The sequence below is a fragment of the Neodiprion fabricii genome, chromosome 4, assembly GCF_021155785.1.
Source record: "Neodiprion fabricii isolate iyNeoFabr1 chromosome 4, iyNeoFabr1.1, whole genome shotgun sequence".
NCBI lineage: Eukaryota > Metazoa > Arthropoda > Insecta > Hymenoptera > Diprionidae > Neodiprion > Neodiprion fabricii.
Window position 1 is genome coordinate 30,203,219 of NC_060242.1, and position 21,120 is coordinate 30,224,338.

Here is a 21,120-nt window from a genome sequence, read left to right on the forward strand (position 1 = left end):
AAAAGCAATTTTGCAGGACCGGTCCGTCGAGCGGATGAAATAGAGGAATTCGCGGTTGAAGTAGGTAGGTGGGTTGAAAAGCTGCAAAAGACTCGTCTCCCGTAAGGAGTTGTCAGGGTCGTCTCCGGGTAGTCGGTTTGTAAGCGCCATCAATCAGTCACGAGAGAACTCTCCAGATACGACTATTTGAGGAATGCCCCGTGCGTTGTTAACGTATAATGGGGGTTTAATTAATTTTATGGGTGTCCAAGGATCTAAGCTAACCGCGACATTCACGGAGAGATTCCTTTCTTCCAAGTTCCTCGAGAGGCTGCCGGCCGCGGCGCAACCACGGTTCTACCCTGCTTGCCATGAATCAAGCATTTTCACGTAATTTATCTACCATCAACGCGCACCCTATCCGCCGATCCCTGCCCTCTGGCCACAGCGTAGTTTCGATAACAATCGGAGAATGGGACGACGCGGCAGCCGCCTAGTTCGGAAAATATTTACCACTGAATTTTAATTATTTGCTCTTTCCGTCGGCCGTTATACCTGTCACCGTTTTCTTGCATATCGATCTATAATCTCTCTAACAGCCCCAACGATCGAACGAAAGACTTCCGTCTGCGCCTTCGTTTTCATCTCGATCTCTAGCTTCCTTGTCTTTACTCTCGGGTTCTACCTGCAGCCCCCAACCCTCGTACGAGATCGCCGATTATAAAGCAGTTCGCCCCGTTGACTCGTTTAACAGAACGAGTAAGTATTATTCGAACGAGCAGATGAACGTCCGCTTCTTTTATAATATTGAAACAGCACCTGCGCTCAAGATGAAACTAATAAGAGAAGAAAATGCGATAATCAGAATGGTAAACTCCTGAGAACAAAGGACATATTACTCTTCCACGAGCTTGAAGTTAGTAACGTCATCATAATTGGAAGGAAAAATTCACTTTCTTCCAACTTTCGAATGACTTTAAAGCAGTTTTCAAAATATAAATATGCCTTGCTCTATTACGGCCTATTAAATATCAGACAATTTCAAAGTCGCGAAATAACGGTTTACCTCGACATGCATCGTTACAATAACGTTACTAGCTTCGTATAATACAATTTTTTCTTGTAGGCTCTGAGGAAGGTCGACCTTTTGCATTAACCGAAACGTCAGCCAATTTAAATAAACAAATTTGACCGTTTATATCCACGAAGTGTATATTTCTTCTTCGTTGCCAACTTCAACATGATACACTTCTAACGAAGCAACGATATCATTGCAACTTGGTGCAAAATACTGTCTAACTGGCGCGACTGAAGTGATTCTCAAGCGAAAGGGATATCGCATCGTAGATCGAGGAATTCGTAGAAAGTAAAACTAGCTCCAGTAGAAGATGAGTCGACGTAACTTGAGCATACATCAACGTTGCGGCAGAGGGTCTCGTTCGGAGATATGAAGATTGAGGAACGTCTACCGGTATTCTCGAAAGGCTCGTCAGCTGTCAATTAGTATGTACCTTATACCCGACTAATTCCATCGTGCGCCGTTTCTCCGTGCTGCAAAACCGTGTTTTCCGGCATGATTTTTTAATTCCCGCAAACACCGCTCGAACACGCACGTGATCTTTGCATTACATGATCTACGTGCACTCCCTAATCAAGACTGGCAATCACGCAGGAGACTCGAAGGAGAAAACGCAGTCCCGGGTTGTACGAAATACCCAACTTGCAACCCGATGTCACGCTTAACCGAGTCTTTTCTCAAAGATAACCGGATGATTGGCAAGTTGTATACGAAATGAATAACATCACTGGTCCAGAACGCAAGTGGGCCGACATGCCAGGTTATCACGTGTGGATCTAACCCTCCTCGTTGTAATGAAAGGTGCAGCGCGAGGCGGCCGTTCGAGGATCCGACGGCAAAACGAACCATTCCCACTGATCCCCCGTTATTATCTTGAATAAAATTTGCATCGAAACGATTGCTAAAAACTACTGGCTTTGATAATTACGCGGAAAATCCCCGGCGCGAAATGTAAATCCTTAACCGAGATCAGCGCGGGCTTGCGAAGGTGATCCGAGAGAGACGCGACTGATTGCGGAAAGGTCCTCCGGCGAGGACACGTCTATGCTCGGTACTCCGCGGACGGATACCCGTGTAGGTATGTGCCTACCTACATTCTTCCGCATGAACGAAGCCGAGCCGAGAGCCGTGTTCGTCCAACGACGGGGGGTTGATTAAAATTACGAACTCTCATTAAGGTTCGAATTACGCGCCAACATCTGGAGGTAATATGACGAGCACCTTTCTCCCTCCCCTCTCGATTTGCCTTTCATCCGTTCCGCTTACCGCAAGCTCCCAATTTCTCCACTGTAATACATATTTCTCATATACGTACTATATAGATTGCGAATCTGCAACGTGTGGAAGACGACTTTGCATTTTGATCTCGGACCGAAATGCCAGAAAAGATGAACGGTAGATCCTGGCAGAAGGACGAAAGTGGTTATACACGAGATGGAATATCTGTATATGAAATCTAAGTGAATTTTTCCACCCGAGCTTGAGCGAGAAGAAGAAGGGAGGAGACAGCCGGAGGTTCAGAGTGTGTCACACGAGTGAAGAATTACAAAAAATTTCAACCATTCTTCTCAGAGACCGGAAAGAATTCTGCGGAGGATAAGATATTTACACGCAGGCTAAGCTATGAGATACCATCCGATGGTATCCGTGGAAAAGAAAAGGCACCACCACACCGGGGAGATAATAATATTCTCTGGCCAACAAGGGACACCTTTCTGATTAATGACTACGATTTTATTACAACGACAGATAAAACCTGTTCATCTCCAATTCCATCAGCAGTTGGAAGAACGCCAGGTCCCTACAGAGCTACGGACCTGATCCTTGAACGAAGTAAATGTGATCGACTTGAATTTACGTGAATCCAATTTCTATAAAACCTTCTAAAAATTTTCTTCCCTCGTTTATCGTATCCCCGTCATCTCAAGTTCTCGGAAGGAATACTTTTCAATCAATCACTAGTCCCTTTGATCTAACGGTGTAGTTTCACTATCAACTTCCTCACACATCCACACATCGTCCATTCGAGAAGAGAATTTTTGGCCACGGAATTTACGGGAATGAAACAAGAAGAGGAACGCGCCGCAGAAGTTACGCCGCGATGGTTGTGACACAGGCCCAAAAACTGAGCGTAGAGTTATCCGGCCCACATCTCTATTCGTCTTGGGTCTCGATGTCGCCGTCTACCGTCACTCGAGACACGGTGAAATTTCTTCGCCCAAGACGCCCTCCACCAAATTCTGTTATTAATGATACTGTAATCGTTGTCACTCGATGTCGCTGTATTATTCAGCGTAATCGAGGATCGCCCAGCCACTCGGTACCTTGTCAGTCCGCCACCTCTCCGCTCTCTGAGTGATTTGACGCAAGTACTACTTCTAGATACGTATAAACGCACCGCGTTAAATCGAGGAATTCAAGCGACGATAAAAACGAGAGCGATACGGGACGTAAGAAGGTATCAAACTATGCAAATCGTATGCTGAATGGAGAAACATCCCCGACACAAGCCTGCTTACTCTGCAGGAGTAAGCTACGTTTGGTTTGAGATTATGACTCGCAGACCAAATACTAAAGCCAGGGATCAACATCCGTGCATCTTAAAGCTGAGGCTGCAAAAGTTGGGAATATCTCGACCGAGGAGGGTCCGTTTTATACGGCGAGGTTATCTTTTCCATCGCGTGTTTCACGTCTTGGCGGCTTTTACCGCAACGCAGACTGCTTTTTCTTTCCTATGCAAATGCATCAGGTCAAGAAATTGCGAGAGATTTACGTCACTGGGCAAGCTTGCGCCGCGAGAACGAGGATGCAGTCTGCGAGGCTTTACCGCGATATATGCACCGGTTGTACACCAACTCGTATGTAGGCAACTCAACCTTCTAGCTTTGAGATTGTGCATAAATATTTATACACGTATATAAATCTGTACGAAATGTATATTGTTTATGCCTCATTTCGGAGCACGAATTGGATCATCCCATCGATAAAATGTATAGATGGACTATTACGTTTTATTACATGTACGAAGATATAACATGAAACGCTGGAATAGAGAGGAGAGAAGACAGATGCGAATAGATTTCCTTTATGAACGTCGTAATTGCGTACTCCCAGCTCGTGTTTTTCTATATCGCAGGAAAGCAATTCGGTGAATGATCCTCACCGATGGCTTGCGATGAGGTATAGAAATTTATCGTTTATCCAAATAAAATCGTCGATTCATGTATATTCAGGATATTTTCTGCAGCATATATAACATATCCAAGCATGGCGTAATACGTCTCGCGACGAAGTGACAAAAATGTATGAAGAACTCGAAAGATGTGGCGCGACAGCCTCGTTCAACGGCTGATTGGAACCGGCGGTAAAACAACGAATGGATAAACGAACAGCACGAAAATTGATTTCCATAGGTAGATGATCGCTGTCGTCCCTATAGTAAAACCGACTGTGCGAAAGAGTAAAAAATTCCGTGAAAGTAATTGACCGGACAAAAGGTGCGCGTTCTTGAAGGCTGATCAAGCCGAGAAGGAAGAGACGCGGGGACGACGAGCTAGCCTGCTAATGAAAATTACCTGCAGGGGCCACGTGCAACATGTGACGCCGTATTTGGCTGACACAAGACGCTGCTGGCGCAATCAGGCTTCGGTTGTATGCAGGTACGTACATACCAGATGTATCCCTCCTACCTATGGATGGGCAAGTGCCGCAGCGACGAAGAAAATGCTAATATGATTTGTGTTAATTATTTAATTAAGAAAGGAACACAGACCGCTTTGATTAGCACCATCGTGTTCCTCACTTTATTGCTGCTCTCGCGGCGTACCGTTGCGCGGACGTCGCGGCGTCGTAACCATATGAGATAAAATTCGTCCCCGGTTGTTACAGGCCTTGGGTATAAGACAGCCGCGCGTTACACTCACGAGCTTACACATCCCTGCGCGCATTAGGATAGAAGACACCGCACGCTCACGAACACCTACTCATGCCAGATTGCCTCTACCGCCCGTATCCGATTCCCTAGACAAACCTGCACGACGATGATAACTTATCCGGCAAGTCGAGTTTTTCCTCGCGCAATTAGTTTTACCTGTGGGAGGCCGCATTCTGCACTGTTGCAGTGCAGCCGAGGGAAGCAACGGTTGAAAGATCGACGCGTCGCAAATTAGTAAATTTAACCGTACAACTTGTTACCAAACGTTGCAAATTATTCCCTCGGAGTTGTAGCTCCTACAACAAAGTCGTGAAATTTAAACAAATTTCAATAATCGAACACTGGATTGCGTCCATATAACGAGGATGTTCGTACGTATTATTCATGAAAGGAGTAAAATACGAGCTACCTGTATTTCTGGTCAGATAAGACTGGAATTAATTGTTTGTGTCTCAAGTTGCGCGTACGAGTTCTGCTCCTCGATGGAGTGGCGTAGGCCGGTGCGATGTGTCGCTGATTGGACGGACCCATGTAGATACCCACTCTGTTGATTTATAAAAGAATTTGAGTCGAGTCACCCGACAACGCCTTGCCCGTTCTCACATACTTGCCGCTCGTTTTTTCTCACCGATATAGCTAGATTATTTATTTATTTCGATTCTCTTCGCTCTTTGCTTCGTTGATTTTTCTTTTCGGCTACTTTTCCTCTCGTTAGTTCCCTGATCATTTCACCTCGCTTTATTTCCGATGCAATTTAGCTTCCCGCGAGTGGGTATCGTTCAATACACCAAAGTTAAGGGTTGCTGTTTATTTTATGGGTCCGCTTCTCCTCCTCAAGTTCGTCCCACGCGCCCGCCTCGAGAACAGGAAGTACAGGGCGCGGTAACGACCCCATTGTGTTACTTCGCACGTTGTTCGGCCGTTTGGGCGTTGAGCGTTTTCAGTACACGCCTTGTATCGGCCGCGTGCCTTCTTTCGCATATATCGCGTGTACGAAACGTTCACGTACCTGCGCCGACGAAATATGGCTCTTACAAGTGTGACGAGCGCCTTTCAAGAAGTGCCATGATGGGCATAAAATCGAGTGACGCAATAGGAAGAGGAAATGGGCTTCATTTTTCAACTCGAAGTCCGCCAACTCCGACACGCGACCTAATTCATTCTTCGAAAAGGCTTATATACGTATATAGATAACGGTATAAGACATAGGCATAGGAAGGGGGGCGGATCGCCAGAATGTACTCACCCCAACCGATATGGAACCTTATTTTTCCGGTTGATTAAGTAGCGAGTTTATCATTTCCGTTGTCAGTTCCCCGAACAGCAGAATAGCAACACGCGAACGCGAATGCGAACTGCCGCGCGAGATTTATATGCGGGAATAAAGTGGATTTGTTAGAATATAGTGGGTACGGGTACGCGGGAGAAATCATCTTTAGACAGAAGATGGGATTGCCTAAAAGATTGAGGAGCCCGAAGGACGGAACCCGGCGGGATGCGGCCGAGACGGAGAGGGGGGAGTGCTTTGATAATATCCAGCGATAAAACCTCCGACTAAACGACATCAGGGCGGGAAACATTTCTCGTTTCTTAGTGAAAGAATAGAGACCCTTCGAGGATACGCCGACGACGCGCTAATTCACTCACGAATTATGCCCCATATATCTCACGTCTCCCGAATGTGCGAATTTCGAATCCCCCCCCACGGTTCCGATTTTCGAATGAAAATTCTTTCTCCGAAACATGATGATTTGCCGTCAAGAAGTAGCACGACAAAAACGGTGACGATGTTCAACGAAGAATCGTTGACACGTGGAAACATTACTTCAGGGTAAACTTTACTTAGGCACGTGGAGAGAAAATTTCAAAGAAAAAAAAATTCAGAGAATGTGAAAGTAAGAGGAAAAACTGTGGAAACAGCAGGCAAGGGTGATTCTTCATTGTCAGTATGGTGAATGTGTTCGTTACCTGAGCAACGAATGCTGGTATTATTAATAATGAAAATCACGTCTTAACTCAACGAAATAAATGCAAGATCCGATGAGTATGGTGGATAAGAAGAATAAATCTCAAGGAATATTGCTATCAATTCCGTATATAATTTAATAATTTAGTAACGAGGGGTACCTAAACGGATTTCGCCACACCTAGCGTCTGCATGGTCGGTATATTTTACGGCCACCTTCGCTATCGCTGCTTGGATCTGCCGATTCTGAAACGACCGGCGATCGACGAGGACTGACGGAAAGCTGCATTCACACGCTGACAAACACTTGCAGAGTGTCGTTTGCATGCCAGGGAGATCGATGCGATCGATAGTCGAGGTTACGAGGCGATTCCAGTTCGATCGTCAGCCGGATATACCGGAGGTACTCCAAGCGTGATCTGAAGCGGAGGTGCAGCTGTGCAGCGTGAAAAACCGAGAGGGAAAACCCGGGATTCAATGCTCTTCTTAATTTGTCGTTTCGTTGGGTTCTGACGCTCCTTTCCGGTGTCGATTTCAAGTCCGTTTTAACCCGTGAGAGCCTGAGGGCTTTAACCAACTGCAGCAGGCGACGCAGGGGAAGAGATATGCCCAGGCTAGGTTCGAAAGCCTATTAAAGGTTCAAACACTTGACGGCAATCTATAAATTACACCTCTATGCGAGCGCTATTAACGCGTTACTTACAAAGTAGGTACCTACATTCCCTCCCCATTTCGCGGCTAACGATCGACGCCACTGCCGCTCTTCCGGCTGCATGTTTAATCACGTCAGAGCTCTTTTATTTTCAACTAAAGCAACCCAACGGTTGATTATTATTTGAAAAGAAAAAATTATTTTTTTCAACTTTAAAGAATTTAAATGCATTCCAACGATCGGATAGGTCAGGTGAGAACCAGGATATTATATACCTCTACTGGCAGTAAAGTTCCATTATACTTTACAACAGCTCAAATGCCCACACACGCAACTCGCGTCATAAGATTCCTTCTCAAGGTTTTTCTCATTTTCTGCAAATGGTAGGTACTCAAGATGGAACAGAAACAGACGACGCCGAGCAAGGCGACGTGTATATAAGAGAGATAACGCTAGTCATGCTTGTGTTTCAAGGGAGCAAAGCACCCTGATTGTAGACTTCTACAATTGCTACGGCTACACCTGTTATATCATCATCCGCTTCCGCAACTACGACGATCGACGCACTTTTATCTCTCAAGCGGTGTTGAATCTCGCGTAATACGTCTAGTGATCCAACTTCACAAACCACAAATCGGAACAGCTATATCAGAATGACTGTATTTAGCAAACGTCAATGGTTACGACTCGGATTGATAACTTCACTAATTTGAAAAAACCAAGGCGGCGAAATGAATATTTATCTGTGTCAATTGAAGATCCGTTGGTCTGACAAAATATTTGTTTGATTTAAGCAATCCAAATTCCGATTAATTGGGTGAACCGAACCTTTGATTGGACCAACAAATCTTGAATCGAGACAGATAAATATTCATTTCGCCACCCATAACCACACATTTAGTTATTTAAAGAAAAATTTTCTCTCGGTATAGTGGTCAGCTGTCTTGACGCGGTGACGGACACTTGAGTACTTACCTAGGCATGACTTTTCCAGCGGATCCAGCATGTAGGGAGAAGGAGAAGAAGGTGTTTGCAAGATTGAAATAAAAGTTCTTATCGCTGGATGATTAATGGAGCCAAGAGTTACGCTCGCGCGTTTACTCTCGAGCTAACCGGTAGTGACATTTTCCCCTGCGGGTGAGGAAAATTGAAAAAAAAAGTAATTCAAAACTGTAATACCTTTCCGCCATCGTTCGTGGTGACGTTAATCTCCACGTAGCTACTATGCATAAACGGAAAAGTTTCAATACGGAATTTTCGACACCATTTAAAATTTGTTGGTCGGTGCAATAGTTAAACCTGATTCATGTATATATATACGTACAACGGTATTTCTCCCCAAATAACGACAAATTGCTAGCCGAAAGTGACACGAATGATGTTAGAGATCGTTCGGTGTTTCCAGGCAATTTAGTTTCGAGTTCACTTTAATCAGGATTAACTGGTTTTCTTTCTCTCTGCTACTCGTAATGAAACTCGCCCTGCAGATTCGAGGCAACATTGGAATTACACTCTTCGTATCACTTACAAAATTTCAGACGCGAGATGTTCTTGGTCTTAGAGTAAATGCCACTTTCTTTACTATCCACTCCAGTTCCTTGAGAATTAAACGAACGAAGCACCATCCCAGTAAACGACCATAACCACTTGTTACTTTCATCTCGTAGAGCCATCTTGAAGAACCGGAGGGTGTCTCGAACCAACCCGTAACTCGCTACCCAAAGAATGTTACGTGGACTACAGCGAAAAGCTGTCACCCCGTGAGGGAAGCCGATTACAAGAGGAGTAATCTTATCTTCGAAGAGATGCCTTACACATCCGAGGTCCGGCTGACCAGAAGAAGCTGCAGCACAGAGGCTAGGGCGTAAGTATGTTTATGTTCGATGGTCCCGGACAACCGGTGGGGCTTAATTAACTCGAGGCGAGCGGTAGCCGGGGAGTACCTACCTACCTACCCGCTAAAGCACCAAAGTGGCCCAGAGCGCAAACAGTGCGTACAGCGCTCCGGAGTACCTACACGGGTAGATGTACCGAAGAGAGTCGACACAAGACACCGCGGGCCTCGGGCATGCGTGTTTAGCAACATATTTATCGGGCACACCGTCCAAGGTTTTGCGGGTGGTGGAGATTAGATGTGTTTTATAGATAAGCTGATTCCGATCTGCGTGAGATACCGCCGCGATAGGCTCCATGACTCCAGGGTTCCGCGAAGCTCCTGGGACTCCAGCTCACAAAGACGTCCCAATAATTGCCGCGGGATATTCTTTCTTGTATATATAGCCCGGTCCGTATGGATTCACCGATCATTCTATGGCGACCACCTGCGATCGATTTGTGAATTTGGCACGTCAATCTTAATACAGTTTCATGAGACACGTATTTTTACGTTTTAACAAAGAACGAATTTGTACCGCTGTTTCACCATTTTCAAATTTTTATGAAAATTGTGTTTTACTAGAATAAAACATCCGTGTTTACTTTAAATTGTCGCTATTCGTCGTGCCAAGTCATCCGATTGCAACGCGAGAATGGATTGAATCGAATAACCTGATTTAAATCATAGATCATTGTCTTATTGTTTGAATTAAATATTTATATTAAATATTGTATTTCCAAGTGCAGAGTGGCAAATCAACACGAAGAATGAGAGCAAAATATAATATTAAATGAAAAAAGGATAAAATTGAGGCAATCGTTATTTGAATTATATCGACGTGAATCGACGAGACAATACATGGCAGGTACAAAGAATAAACTTATTCGTTATAATTTATTCCCGCGTTATACGTGCGGGGTGCGTCATAGACAAATATATAGTCATACATATCGTCGGGTAGGTCGCGGAACTCGCGTCGATTGGTCACGTACATTTCAATCCGTTCCGACAAATTTATTTTTATTTATCATTCTCCGGTGAATAAAATAGACGATTCGATTAGTGACGGTGAGATAACGCGAGGCATTAGCTTGAGAACCGAAGACCGTGGATATAATAACGCGATATAGGACCACACATATATAACGTAGGTATAGAGGATACGGGTGGAGTTCGATATCGGATTGCGTAATTTTGGTGGGCTGCTATCGCACCTAACTCACCCGATCATGCGTACCGCCAAAGCGAACGACGAGGCTTTTTTCCAAATTTACAACGCCACTAATAGGGCTTAAAATTTTATATATATATATATACATGTATGTATGCATATAAGAAGAAGAGAGCTGACGAGGAAAGTGATCCGAGAAGAGAAGCTGCTACCACAGCTCATTTATCCCAGCTACCGGCGTTGCTCACCGCTTGCAATGCACTCGTCGACCGAGAATAACGGTCCTTCAATTCCAATTTCGCCGTTCCCCGCACGTTCCCCGTTTATTATTTTCGAGGAACATTACGGAATTTTCTTACCCGTGTGCAGCATGTGCATATATATATATATATGTCATGTGAACGACGTATATATGTACATATATATACGTATACTTTCAGGTTCCCAGAATCATCAGTTATATTCCCATCCGACGTTCTTATCCGGTCAGTAAATTAACCGGTATGCCAGTGAGACAAAACTCGGGGCCCGTCTGTGTTTTGCTGGGATTCATCCGCACACGCAACGCGAGGTCTGGAAAACAGCCTATTAAGTCTCAATTAAGTTGGCAATCTATGAGCTGAAAGTCGATGGTTATAGCGGGGCTCGTTTCTCTATCAGCTGGCAACTGCCAGATGTATTGTTACGACCGGCACAATGCCGCGGTAATGCCTGTAACGCGCCAACAATGGATACACACAATGGATGTACTCCGATAAGTGTAGGTTAATGTCAGACTGAACACCGTATTGTAACCATACACACAAAGTACATCTCCGGGTGCACGTAACTTCGGACGTACAACTCCGCATCGTGGTATGGGCCACATCTCAAAGGTTTCATTTTGCTAGTTATACACAAATTTCCCAAAGACAGAAGCATTCCCACCGTGTTCAACGCATATGGTTGAACAAATGACATGTCATTACGGAAGAGAGCTCTGATTCCGACCCATTTTCATAAACCACATGAGCGATGACTTACATCGTCATTATTATACTACCAAGTTCGATTCGGGAAGAGTTAAGCTTTGATTACCAGTTTATAGCAAAATCAATCAATTTACTGTCCAGTGAAAATCTATCGCAATTGAACGAAAACCGAACAAGTGAACAAGTAACGAAAGCGAAAAGGCACGGGGTGCATACCCCGGCAATCGACGCGGGGTAAAATTATAACAAAGGCTTGCAACATCCGTTAACGGTCCAAGTGGAACGGAGTTCAAAGCATCCCGTCAGACGGCTGAATTAGTGTAAACCTTTCACGTAACCTACTGCAATTATTCCGTTCAATGGAATCATGGGGAAGGCTTGCGTTGTCGTTTGATTCTGGCGAATTAAATCCGGTTGGTCGGTGTACGGTGACACGACGGTGACAAAGCTCTGCCCCGCAGCAGCCGCGGCGATCTCTTGTGATAGACAAAATTAAAGGGCGGCGACAAATGAAATGGGAACCGAAAGCCCTTTTACTTTCCGTGAAATACCAATGCACGCCCCGTTGACAAACGCAGCGTAAATCCCTGTTGTCTGTAAAACGAGAGCCACGCACCTGCCCTGATGGTCACAATGCGTTGATTCATGCTCCGACTCAATAATCACGTCGAGTCTGTACCCACACCTTGTATTAGCTATTCTCCGGAAGCGAGGAGAAAAGCCGAAACCGAATGAAGAACGAATGGCTCGATTACGCTGCGAAGAAAATTATTCGTTTATACCGTTTCGTGGATTGTGAACGAACGAATAATTCTATGATATCGAAACTGTTGTGACTGTCACAGCGAAAACGTGCTGGTTAAATGATATAATAACCGACGAGCAAATTATATAAACACTATATTTCATTCAGTGTGTACATAGAAATGTGAAGTATGTGGACGATTGGGAACAGACTATATTAAATACCAACTCCAGCAAGTGGTACGTAATTGAATCACGTTGCGTTAAACTTTTTGCAGCGAACATAGCAGACATATTTCCGCACGTTCACTTTGCGCCGAACGCGCATTCTTCATCCGCGAAGGAATTTTGAATTTTATTCAACATCGTATAACCGGGGAGTAACTTTTTCACGAATGCAGACATCATTAATTCCAAAGTTGTACTGCAATCGACCGGTTATTACACAAAGCTAAATAACTCCCAGGATTCAATTTTCAACGAGGCTATAAATGAAAGGGATACATACCGTTACAAATGCTGATATTTTGCAGCAATATATAATACACGAGAAAAGAAACTGAACGTTCACTAGAAACAGGACACAGCAAAATAAAAAAAAAAACTTCGCAATTATTCTATCGTACCTGCGTTAAAGTGCGGAGTAGATCACTGAATTATATAACATGTTATACAGTATTTTGTACTTTCCCAATCTATTTTCGAAATATTTTAATACGGATTTAAATTTTTGCTACGAAAAATTACGTTTCGTTCCATTATAAAATAACCATAGAAGAAAGCGAGTACTTCTATAGGTATGAAAACGGAATGAAATTTATACAGTACCTCCCGAGGTTTAGAGTATATGAACTATTATTTACGTAAGTTGTGGTAATATCCTCGTGGAAGTCGGTGCTTACAGACGGTGGTGGTTTTTACCGCGAATTCGCTAATGCATAAGGGAGCACAAGCAGTAATAAGGCTGCTTGTTAGCTGGTGGACGGCTGAGGCCGACTACGGATGGACGGAGAAAAGCGGAGAGAACCGTAGAATCTGCCCCGTCTGATTATATACGAGATTCTTCCACCACGTGTGATTCAGCTCACATTTTTCTAACAGAAACCACATTTTTCTCATAACTCATACGAGGAGGCAAGCCACGTCATAATTGGCTCCCTGGCTTGGTTAATATAATAAGCAGTAAAGTCGTCTGAGGGTTTCTTCGGAAATCCCGAGAGAATGGTTCGAGAGATACGTAGCTAAGTTTTAAAGGCTTTACCATCCATCGCGCGACTTTCTAAACAGTGAGTGAACATTGTTAATTCATTGATTTTTTTCTCAACATCATAAATAAATACATACACGCCTTGCTAGAAACAATTCGTACGTCCGGCATTAAATTTGAGCAAAACCGGTTAGCGGGGTTGGAACGACGGGACGAAGGCAAGGAAAGGATACGCGTGATTTCAAAGAAGTATTATTATCTCGTCAACCGTGGTTCGTGCTATTAGCTTGAAATTTTCTACGGTAGTTGGTGCTTTCTACAGGTATGCAGGGTATAACCCAGCCCCTTTCATGAATATTTTTTTCACAAAATATCCATCATACAAGTTACATCATAATAGGCAGTATACCAACCAAGTTCCGTAGGAAACTTTGACCAATTAATTCTAAAAACTACAGTAATGACGAAAACCAAGATGCTTCGGAGCGAATAAGTGAATCCAGCAAATGTCCTACACATATGTTTGTAACATTGGAAGTAGAGGCTCGATACTCGCTCAAAGCTATCACGCGATAAGACGGTACTTCTGCTAACAATTTCATTCGCATGGACAGACAGAAATTCCATTAAAGAGCGTCCGACCCGGATTTCAAGTTTCGCGTGGCAACTGGCCCAACTCTAAGGAATCAGGAGCCACAGACCATGAACCGGGAACAGGGATCCTCGTAACGGGCTTACAACGTGTGTCTGTGTAAGTTCCCGTATTACTCTGTATGACGTCGCAACTCTCCGTGCCGCTTGGACTAGTTTTAGTTTAGTTGAGTTCAGCTTAGCTTACCGAGATTGTCACCTAAATCCACAAGTTTCCCTTACCCTGTGTGTACAATGTGTACAATACACATACGTGCACGCGTTCAACCACTGCCGTACAGATAGTCTCGACTACTCGTACGATCCTACCGTCATGAAGTGCTACAAGGAGACACGCGTATGGTTTGCCTCAAGGGTTGATCACTTTGTACGCTTACAACTCGTTTGCAATATCACTCTTGGCTCTGATTTGATCTAATTCAATTCTAATTTCGTCTCTATCTAATCGGATGGAAATATACCATAATTTCTAGATCTGATTAGTTCTAAACAGATCTAACGATATGTAATGTACAGATTTCAGTAGATCTGTATACACATAATTAGATCTAAATATGTCTGATCAGATCTACAAATTATATAAGGTGAGATCAAAATGGATATAGACAAAACCCGGATTTAATTAAATCTAATTATATCAAATCGTATCAATTCATTCTTGCCCGGGAGAAAATAGTACATTATGTAACAAAGAAATAAAATCGAAGATTACCCGAGAGAATAACCGACTTTTCCTACTGTGTTACACATAGGAATTTATTACTGACACAACTCTGGTCATATTATTTACTTAAAAGTGTTTTCCTTTAATGTGCAAGTGTGAACTTTTAGTCTGAAAACTATAATATTATTGAAACTTTATAATAATACAGAGAGATATAGTTCGAAACGGAAAAGGAAAAGAGAAAACCAGAAAAACTGAGAAAATTGATATGCGCCGATTTGGATTTGTAAGGTCACCATTATCACGGTGACGGTTTATAAGGTGAAATATAAGGTCATGTTTCGTGTAAATGCGGGAGGAACGCGCTATTTTTTTCCACAGATGAGGGAAAAAGGTAAAGAAGGAATAATATGCCATTATCATCCCGCTTTGCAGGTCAAAAAAGTGAATATTATGGCTGAGTCGGGAATAAATGAATTTTGCTCGTGATCTTCTCAAATAAATATTCGTCGTTCAATTACGAAACGTAGTGTCGCAAGAACTGCGAGAACGAGAAAATCTGTTCAAGTATCATCTGGTCTTATCACTGTTAAATATTGCGTTAAAAAAAGGTAATGATAAGCTCGATTTAAACAGGTTTCGTATTTTTTAACCACGTAAATTTGGCTTGGTCGCCGTTTTTTTTAGAAAATGCAATCAAAATTGTGATTATTGACCAGAAATATAAAAAGTCCAAAGACTCTCGTCGTTTAGTATACCTATACGGGAGGAGAATGCTTCATTCATGATATTGTGAATAATTTGAATAGAAGTTGAAATAACATGCCAAAAACAGATCGGCGATGCTGACTAACTTATATTAACCAAAAAAATATGTTCTTCGAAACCGGTACAACGTATAATAGAATACTAAAGTATAGTATTGCAGTTTAAGTTAACATTTAAATTTAGGTACCTGGAGTATTTCGAGGTATATCCCTGAATATCCGGGAAAGCAATCGAGTTGATATTCCTGAATCAATCTGACGACTTGTCGTGAAACGATTTTGAAATGACATGCGGAGAATGAAATCGAACAGCGGAATTGGTTTCATTTGCGGAAAGCTACGTTAAGAACTAAGATTGATTGCGCGATGCAAAACAGTTTCAATGGCGGATAAGGAGCCGTCCATTTAGCCTTACGTAATATCTGGACAGCCCTTGAAAAAATCGTAAAAATACCACTGTAAGTGTATCACTAACACCTTTCAGGCTTGTCGTGAAAAACGCGTAAACCTCCAATTCAATCACATAATTCTAATATTAGTGGCATTATTTCAATAATCAACAATCACCCATATCGCAGCAACCAAATACACAATAATAACTAGAAGTTTGAGAGTCGTGAGAGATCGAAAAGTGGAATACAAATTGCTTCTACCTGTTAGATGGCTTCCAGTAAACTCGAAGTCGTCATCCTGGTCCCAGTGTTTCAGGCTCAAATTAGACAGCGACGTCGCATTGGCGAATTCCAGATTAGCGAAGTGCCAATCGAGTATCTGCCGATCCTTCGATGATAAATACACGTCACTGTAATATTAAAAACGACACATTCATAATATTTTTCAAAACAGATCACGTTCTTTCGCCTCGGTGTTGATTGTGACGAATTTCTCAAATTGAAACAGATAATGCTAAAAATTTATTTGAGAAAACATTTGAAACAATAATTTATGAGGATTCATCGCTCAGTATTTCATCAAACAGATTATCACAAAGTAAAATCTAATGTGAAATCAAAATCGATTAGCTGTAATTAATGCAATCATAACTACCTTGGCGGTGAGGCTTCAAGCTCTTGCAACTTTGCTTCAATTTCTTTTTGCTGCTCGGCAAGTTGATCCCACTCCTGTAAAAAGTAAAAGTCTAGTCATACGTGATTTTCTGACTCAAGTATGTCGTAAAATTTCAAGGATTGCTGATCAAAATTACCAGTTTATGCGAATATCATCATTAAATTTACAATAAAGCAAAACTTATTTCAGAAAATGACGATTTTAAGACATACCTTGCAGGCGTTGTTAATATCACGCATTTTTGACCGAATGACAAATTCTTGCGTAATGTCACGTGATTGTGATTTGCTCTCCGACATTTCTTTGTACTGTTTATTCAACTCTGCCAAACGTTCTTTGATCGCAATCATCTGGAAGAAATAATGAAAATTACTCGCACTATTTGATGTTTTCTGGCACAATTATGTTATATAGCTTCATGTAATGCTCACCCTGTGTTGATTTGAGATCAATCGACTCTGAAGCGAAAGCACAGAGCGCAAATGTGCAACCTGACGTTGTTTGACTCCTTGCTCTTGTAGACGAATAACCCACTCCAATGCCTGTCCAAGAGATACGGGCCTCGTTGAAGCTGTTTGACCTTGTTGGTTAACTGCAGTGGCTACACCACCAACGTAATTAAAGTCGAGCTGATGAGACAAATACGATGTGGCCTCCAATAATCTGTTGAATTCTCGCTCAACCATCTCATCTTTGTCCTTCGGTACCTGAGAAATACAAATTACGATAACAGACTGTCGATCACCAAATAAACCTTTGTCTATCCTAAGAGTATATTATTAATATAGATATTTGGAAGAGGCGTAATCAATCCAAGTAATACTCTTGACTTACAGTTTGACCATCACTTTCATACAATGGACACTTTTGTCGGATTTTATGTAATTCCATGTTGATTTGCTTGCTAAGGGTAGTTACTGGGTTTCCACCAAGTCCCGTCACAACCATTGCTCCAAGATCTGCGATGTAAGAAGATTTTCTAAATGTTGCTATGCGCCCACCGACGCGATCCTGAATGAATACCAAAATATATTACTAAAGGTAACCTTTAGATATTTCTACGTTGCTTTTCAAAGAATATAATCGCATGAAAAGTAATTAACATGAGGAAATAGGATTGCTGCACTTCATCTGCATGTAAAAATTGAATTGCTGGTTTATCGTAAGTAAGCTGATAATAAGATCAAGCCCGATAGATGAGCAGCTGTTAAACCCTTCATTTTTTTTATAATCTCACAGCAGTTGGATTGGATGTTTATTCATTATCGTGCATCGATACATACTAAGAATGGACTGGTAAAGGATTAGCATAACTGCATGTTACCACTATCCAATGAAAAAGTGCGAATTTTTGTCATTTGTAAGAATAAGAAAAGGTACTAATTGATAAAAAAAAATAGCAAACTCACCCGAGCCTCAAGCACAACAACTTCTAATCCGAATTGTTGCATTTGCTGGGCAGCAGCTAATCCGGCGATTCCAGCACCAATTACTATAACTTTACCCAATTTCTTCACCGGCAATGGCTGATACGAAAGAAAAGTCATAACACAAATAATTGATGAAAAGCGAATTTTATGTAAAATGCAGGTTACGTTCAGATAATTTAACAAGACAACTTACCTTGAGCCGTTTAAAAACACCAAAATTAATGAAACCGTGGCGTTCGAGAAAAGCATGAACTCTGCGAACAAGTATCGGATCACTGTTATATGGCGCTTCCACAGCCGGCAGAGCATTTTCGATAATTAATTGCTGCTTAGGGTTTTCAAGCCATAGCTGCAGCTAAAGTATTAAAACATTTAATTATTATTTTATGATGTGACGAGAGCTTCAATTTTGTAGCAGCAACATAAAGGAAATAATTCTGAGTGACGGGTATTGTCAGATATTCAAATTTACTCATTTGGTGAAACAAATTAAAGAGAAGTGAGGGGCAATAGAGTTACACGTGACTAATGTAACAGAGAAATATAATTCGATGTTTAGAATGGATGAGACTAAATGAGCATAACTCACCAATCTATTCCTTATATGAAGAAATACTTTCTGAGTCTGCGGCGGTCCTCCAGATACGTCAAGGAAGCAGGCAGCCTCTGTTGAGGTCAGCTTTTCAAACGGCAGGCGACTTTGGAAAGCTGCGCCTTCCAGCCCAGTCAATAATTCTTTTACTGAAATCGGTATAGGTTATTATGAAGATGTTTGAAACATTGTCAAATTTATGGTTCACATGCACAAAATTGCTGATGGTAAAAAGATATTCTTAAAAGGTGAAACGTGTGTTAAGTAGTAATTTTAGCAGCAGATGCCTACCGTGCGGATCTTCGTGATCACTATCCTGTTCGTCTTCCTCTTTAGCTTCGACTTTGGGTGCAGTTGACGTTTCTGACGTTTCCTTTTTCGGTTCAGGCAAGATTTTTTTTTCTGGCGTGCCAAGGCCAGTTTTCGATTTTTCGGAAGTATCGGATGCATTTTCATCATCAATTTGATTGTATTTTTCTTCCATCTCTCTGTACTCAACCTATAGAACGGTGTTGAAAACGTTATTGTTTAGCATTGTCTGGAAGTCAAATAAATTTGAACAATATAGTATGAGAAGCCTTACACCTTATTAATGTAAGAACTTGATCATCTGTAAAAAATCATTAACTCCTGTACAACATTAAGAATTTCTTCAAACATTTGACAAAAATATGACATAACCTCACGTTCTCAACTGTTCTTATGAGTACAGCATCTGTTTGAAAGTTTCCCAGCATGATAATGATTCCGAATATACAAATATTTTGTATCAAATCTTCGCAAGTCACGATCCCAGTAAAAATTCTACTTTCACTTCAACGTTCAAGGAAAATGACAGGACGCTGGATACGCGATTAACCTCTATCGCAAAATGAGCGATAGCTTATGATATTAAACGCAATGGTATTCAGCATCATTTTTAAGACTTACCTTCGCCTTCTTTCTTCGGCTCATTCTGCTAGTCCTTATTAAATACCTCGTTCACGTAAGGTCAGCGGAGACAAGTAATCTACACACTGAACGAGGGTTGTTTGTTTTGATCTCTCTCCAGTCCCGATCCACCGGCACGTTGCCAAACGTTGCGCTGCGCGAGTAACGTCATCGATTGTCGTTCCTCTGGGAAGTCGATACCTCGCACGCAATAGTCGCAGTCAAAACTACGCTCAAAATTCAAATCAAACCCATGATCGAGAGTTGGGGAAAAAAGTTGACGGAACAATTTAAAAGCGGCGTTGACGTAAAGATGTATCGGGCTCTGTATCGAGCGCTTTCCTTTTACATCAATTTTCTGATGCAAATCACTTGGTGTCGTATTGCGTCAGAAAATTGACGTAAAAGGTAAGCGCCCGCCCAACATATTCAGTACAGAGAGAAACCTCTGAAAGCAGGTTTCTCTCTGCTTTCAGTATAGTCTTCAGTCAACGGTCACGAAGGCGATCACACCTGGCCAAATTTTCGTGATCAACTCTGCGGGTAAGTGGACCGAAGCTGTGTTGCGGATCCAGTAACTTTATCGGCGGGTATCGTTTAACAGGCAGTACCATAAAACATACCGCTGTCCGATTAAGATGACCGTCTTTAACAGTGTTCGGTCAGTTCACATATATACCAACGTTCTCCGTTGATCTTTCAGGATCCCAGATCGAGCTGCAGATTGAGCTAAAAAGTTAAGACAAAATATAAATTACCTTCACTGTCAAGCCGATTTAAAGCGTAAGAACATCGCCTTGTCCTAATCATGTACCTAGGTATACCAAGAGTTTCATGAGTAAATCTCCGCATCGCGCCGTCAAATAGGCAACCAAAGCTACAATTGTCGGATCTGAAATGTAACGTCGGTTGCCTATTTGCTGGCGTCGAGCAGCATACTTTTTACAAAACTCCCAGTATTAGATTTATCTGTTTGCGATGGATACAATTACCGAAAAACTGAAGTAAGAAATTACTAAAAAAATTGGGCGACACTGCGCAATATTCAAGAGATAAATTTATTTCCACTATTCAATGGATTCTAGGTAATTAGGTTACACAAGTTGGGGAAAAATATTTATCTCTGAATTCAAATGTGAATTTCACGATCAAGCTAGACAATTTATTGACCCGTTGAATCTATGAACTTTGTTGAATAGTGATTTTGAGCTAATGAATATCTGATACATGACTTTTCAATTATGCGAGATGGATAAATCTGTGAATTCCTTCGTTTATTTTTCACACATACTCAAATGGTCAGACTTTTTTCCTCTCACACACCCATGCGATCATGTTAGATCATACATCTACGTCTATTTCAACAATCTGCAAACACGGGACGCGTTTTATTCGTCACCTTTTGAGAACGTGAGGCTTGTAAGAAGTGATTGGTTTCTT

The 21,120-nt window shown here is 42.1% G+C and overlaps 1 protein-coding gene across 1 annotated transcript in view; it reads right to left on the bottom strand.

The window, feature by feature from the left end:
* The window catches only part of LOC124181502 (lysine-specific histone demethylase 1A), a 221,706-nt gene that overhangs the window by 198,686 nt on the left and 1,900 nt on the right, over positions 1 to 21,120 (bottom strand). Inside the window, exons 2-11 of the mRNA XM_046568135.1 lie at positions 19,681 to 19,907; positions 19,042 to 19,249; positions 18,748 to 18,899; positions 18,352 to 18,513; positions 18,138 to 18,254; positions 17,563 to 17,739; positions 17,160 to 17,435; positions 16,941 to 17,078; positions 16,708 to 16,781; positions 16,314 to 16,462 (exon numbers count right to left, since the gene is read on the bottom strand). Of these exons, the coding sequence (XP_046424091.1) occupies positions 16,314 to 16,462; positions 16,708 to 16,781; positions 16,941 to 17,078; positions 17,160 to 17,435; positions 17,563 to 17,739; positions 18,138 to 18,254; positions 18,352 to 18,513; positions 18,748 to 18,899; positions 19,042 to 19,249; positions 19,681 to 19,704 (1,477 nt within the window). The 5' untranslated portion in view covers positions 19,705 to 19,907. The remainder of the gene's footprint in view (positions 1 to 16,313; positions 16,463 to 16,707; positions 16,782 to 16,940; positions 17,079 to 17,159; positions 17,436 to 17,562; positions 17,740 to 18,137; positions 18,255 to 18,351; positions 18,514 to 18,747; positions 18,900 to 19,041; positions 19,250 to 19,680; positions 19,908 to 21,120) is intronic.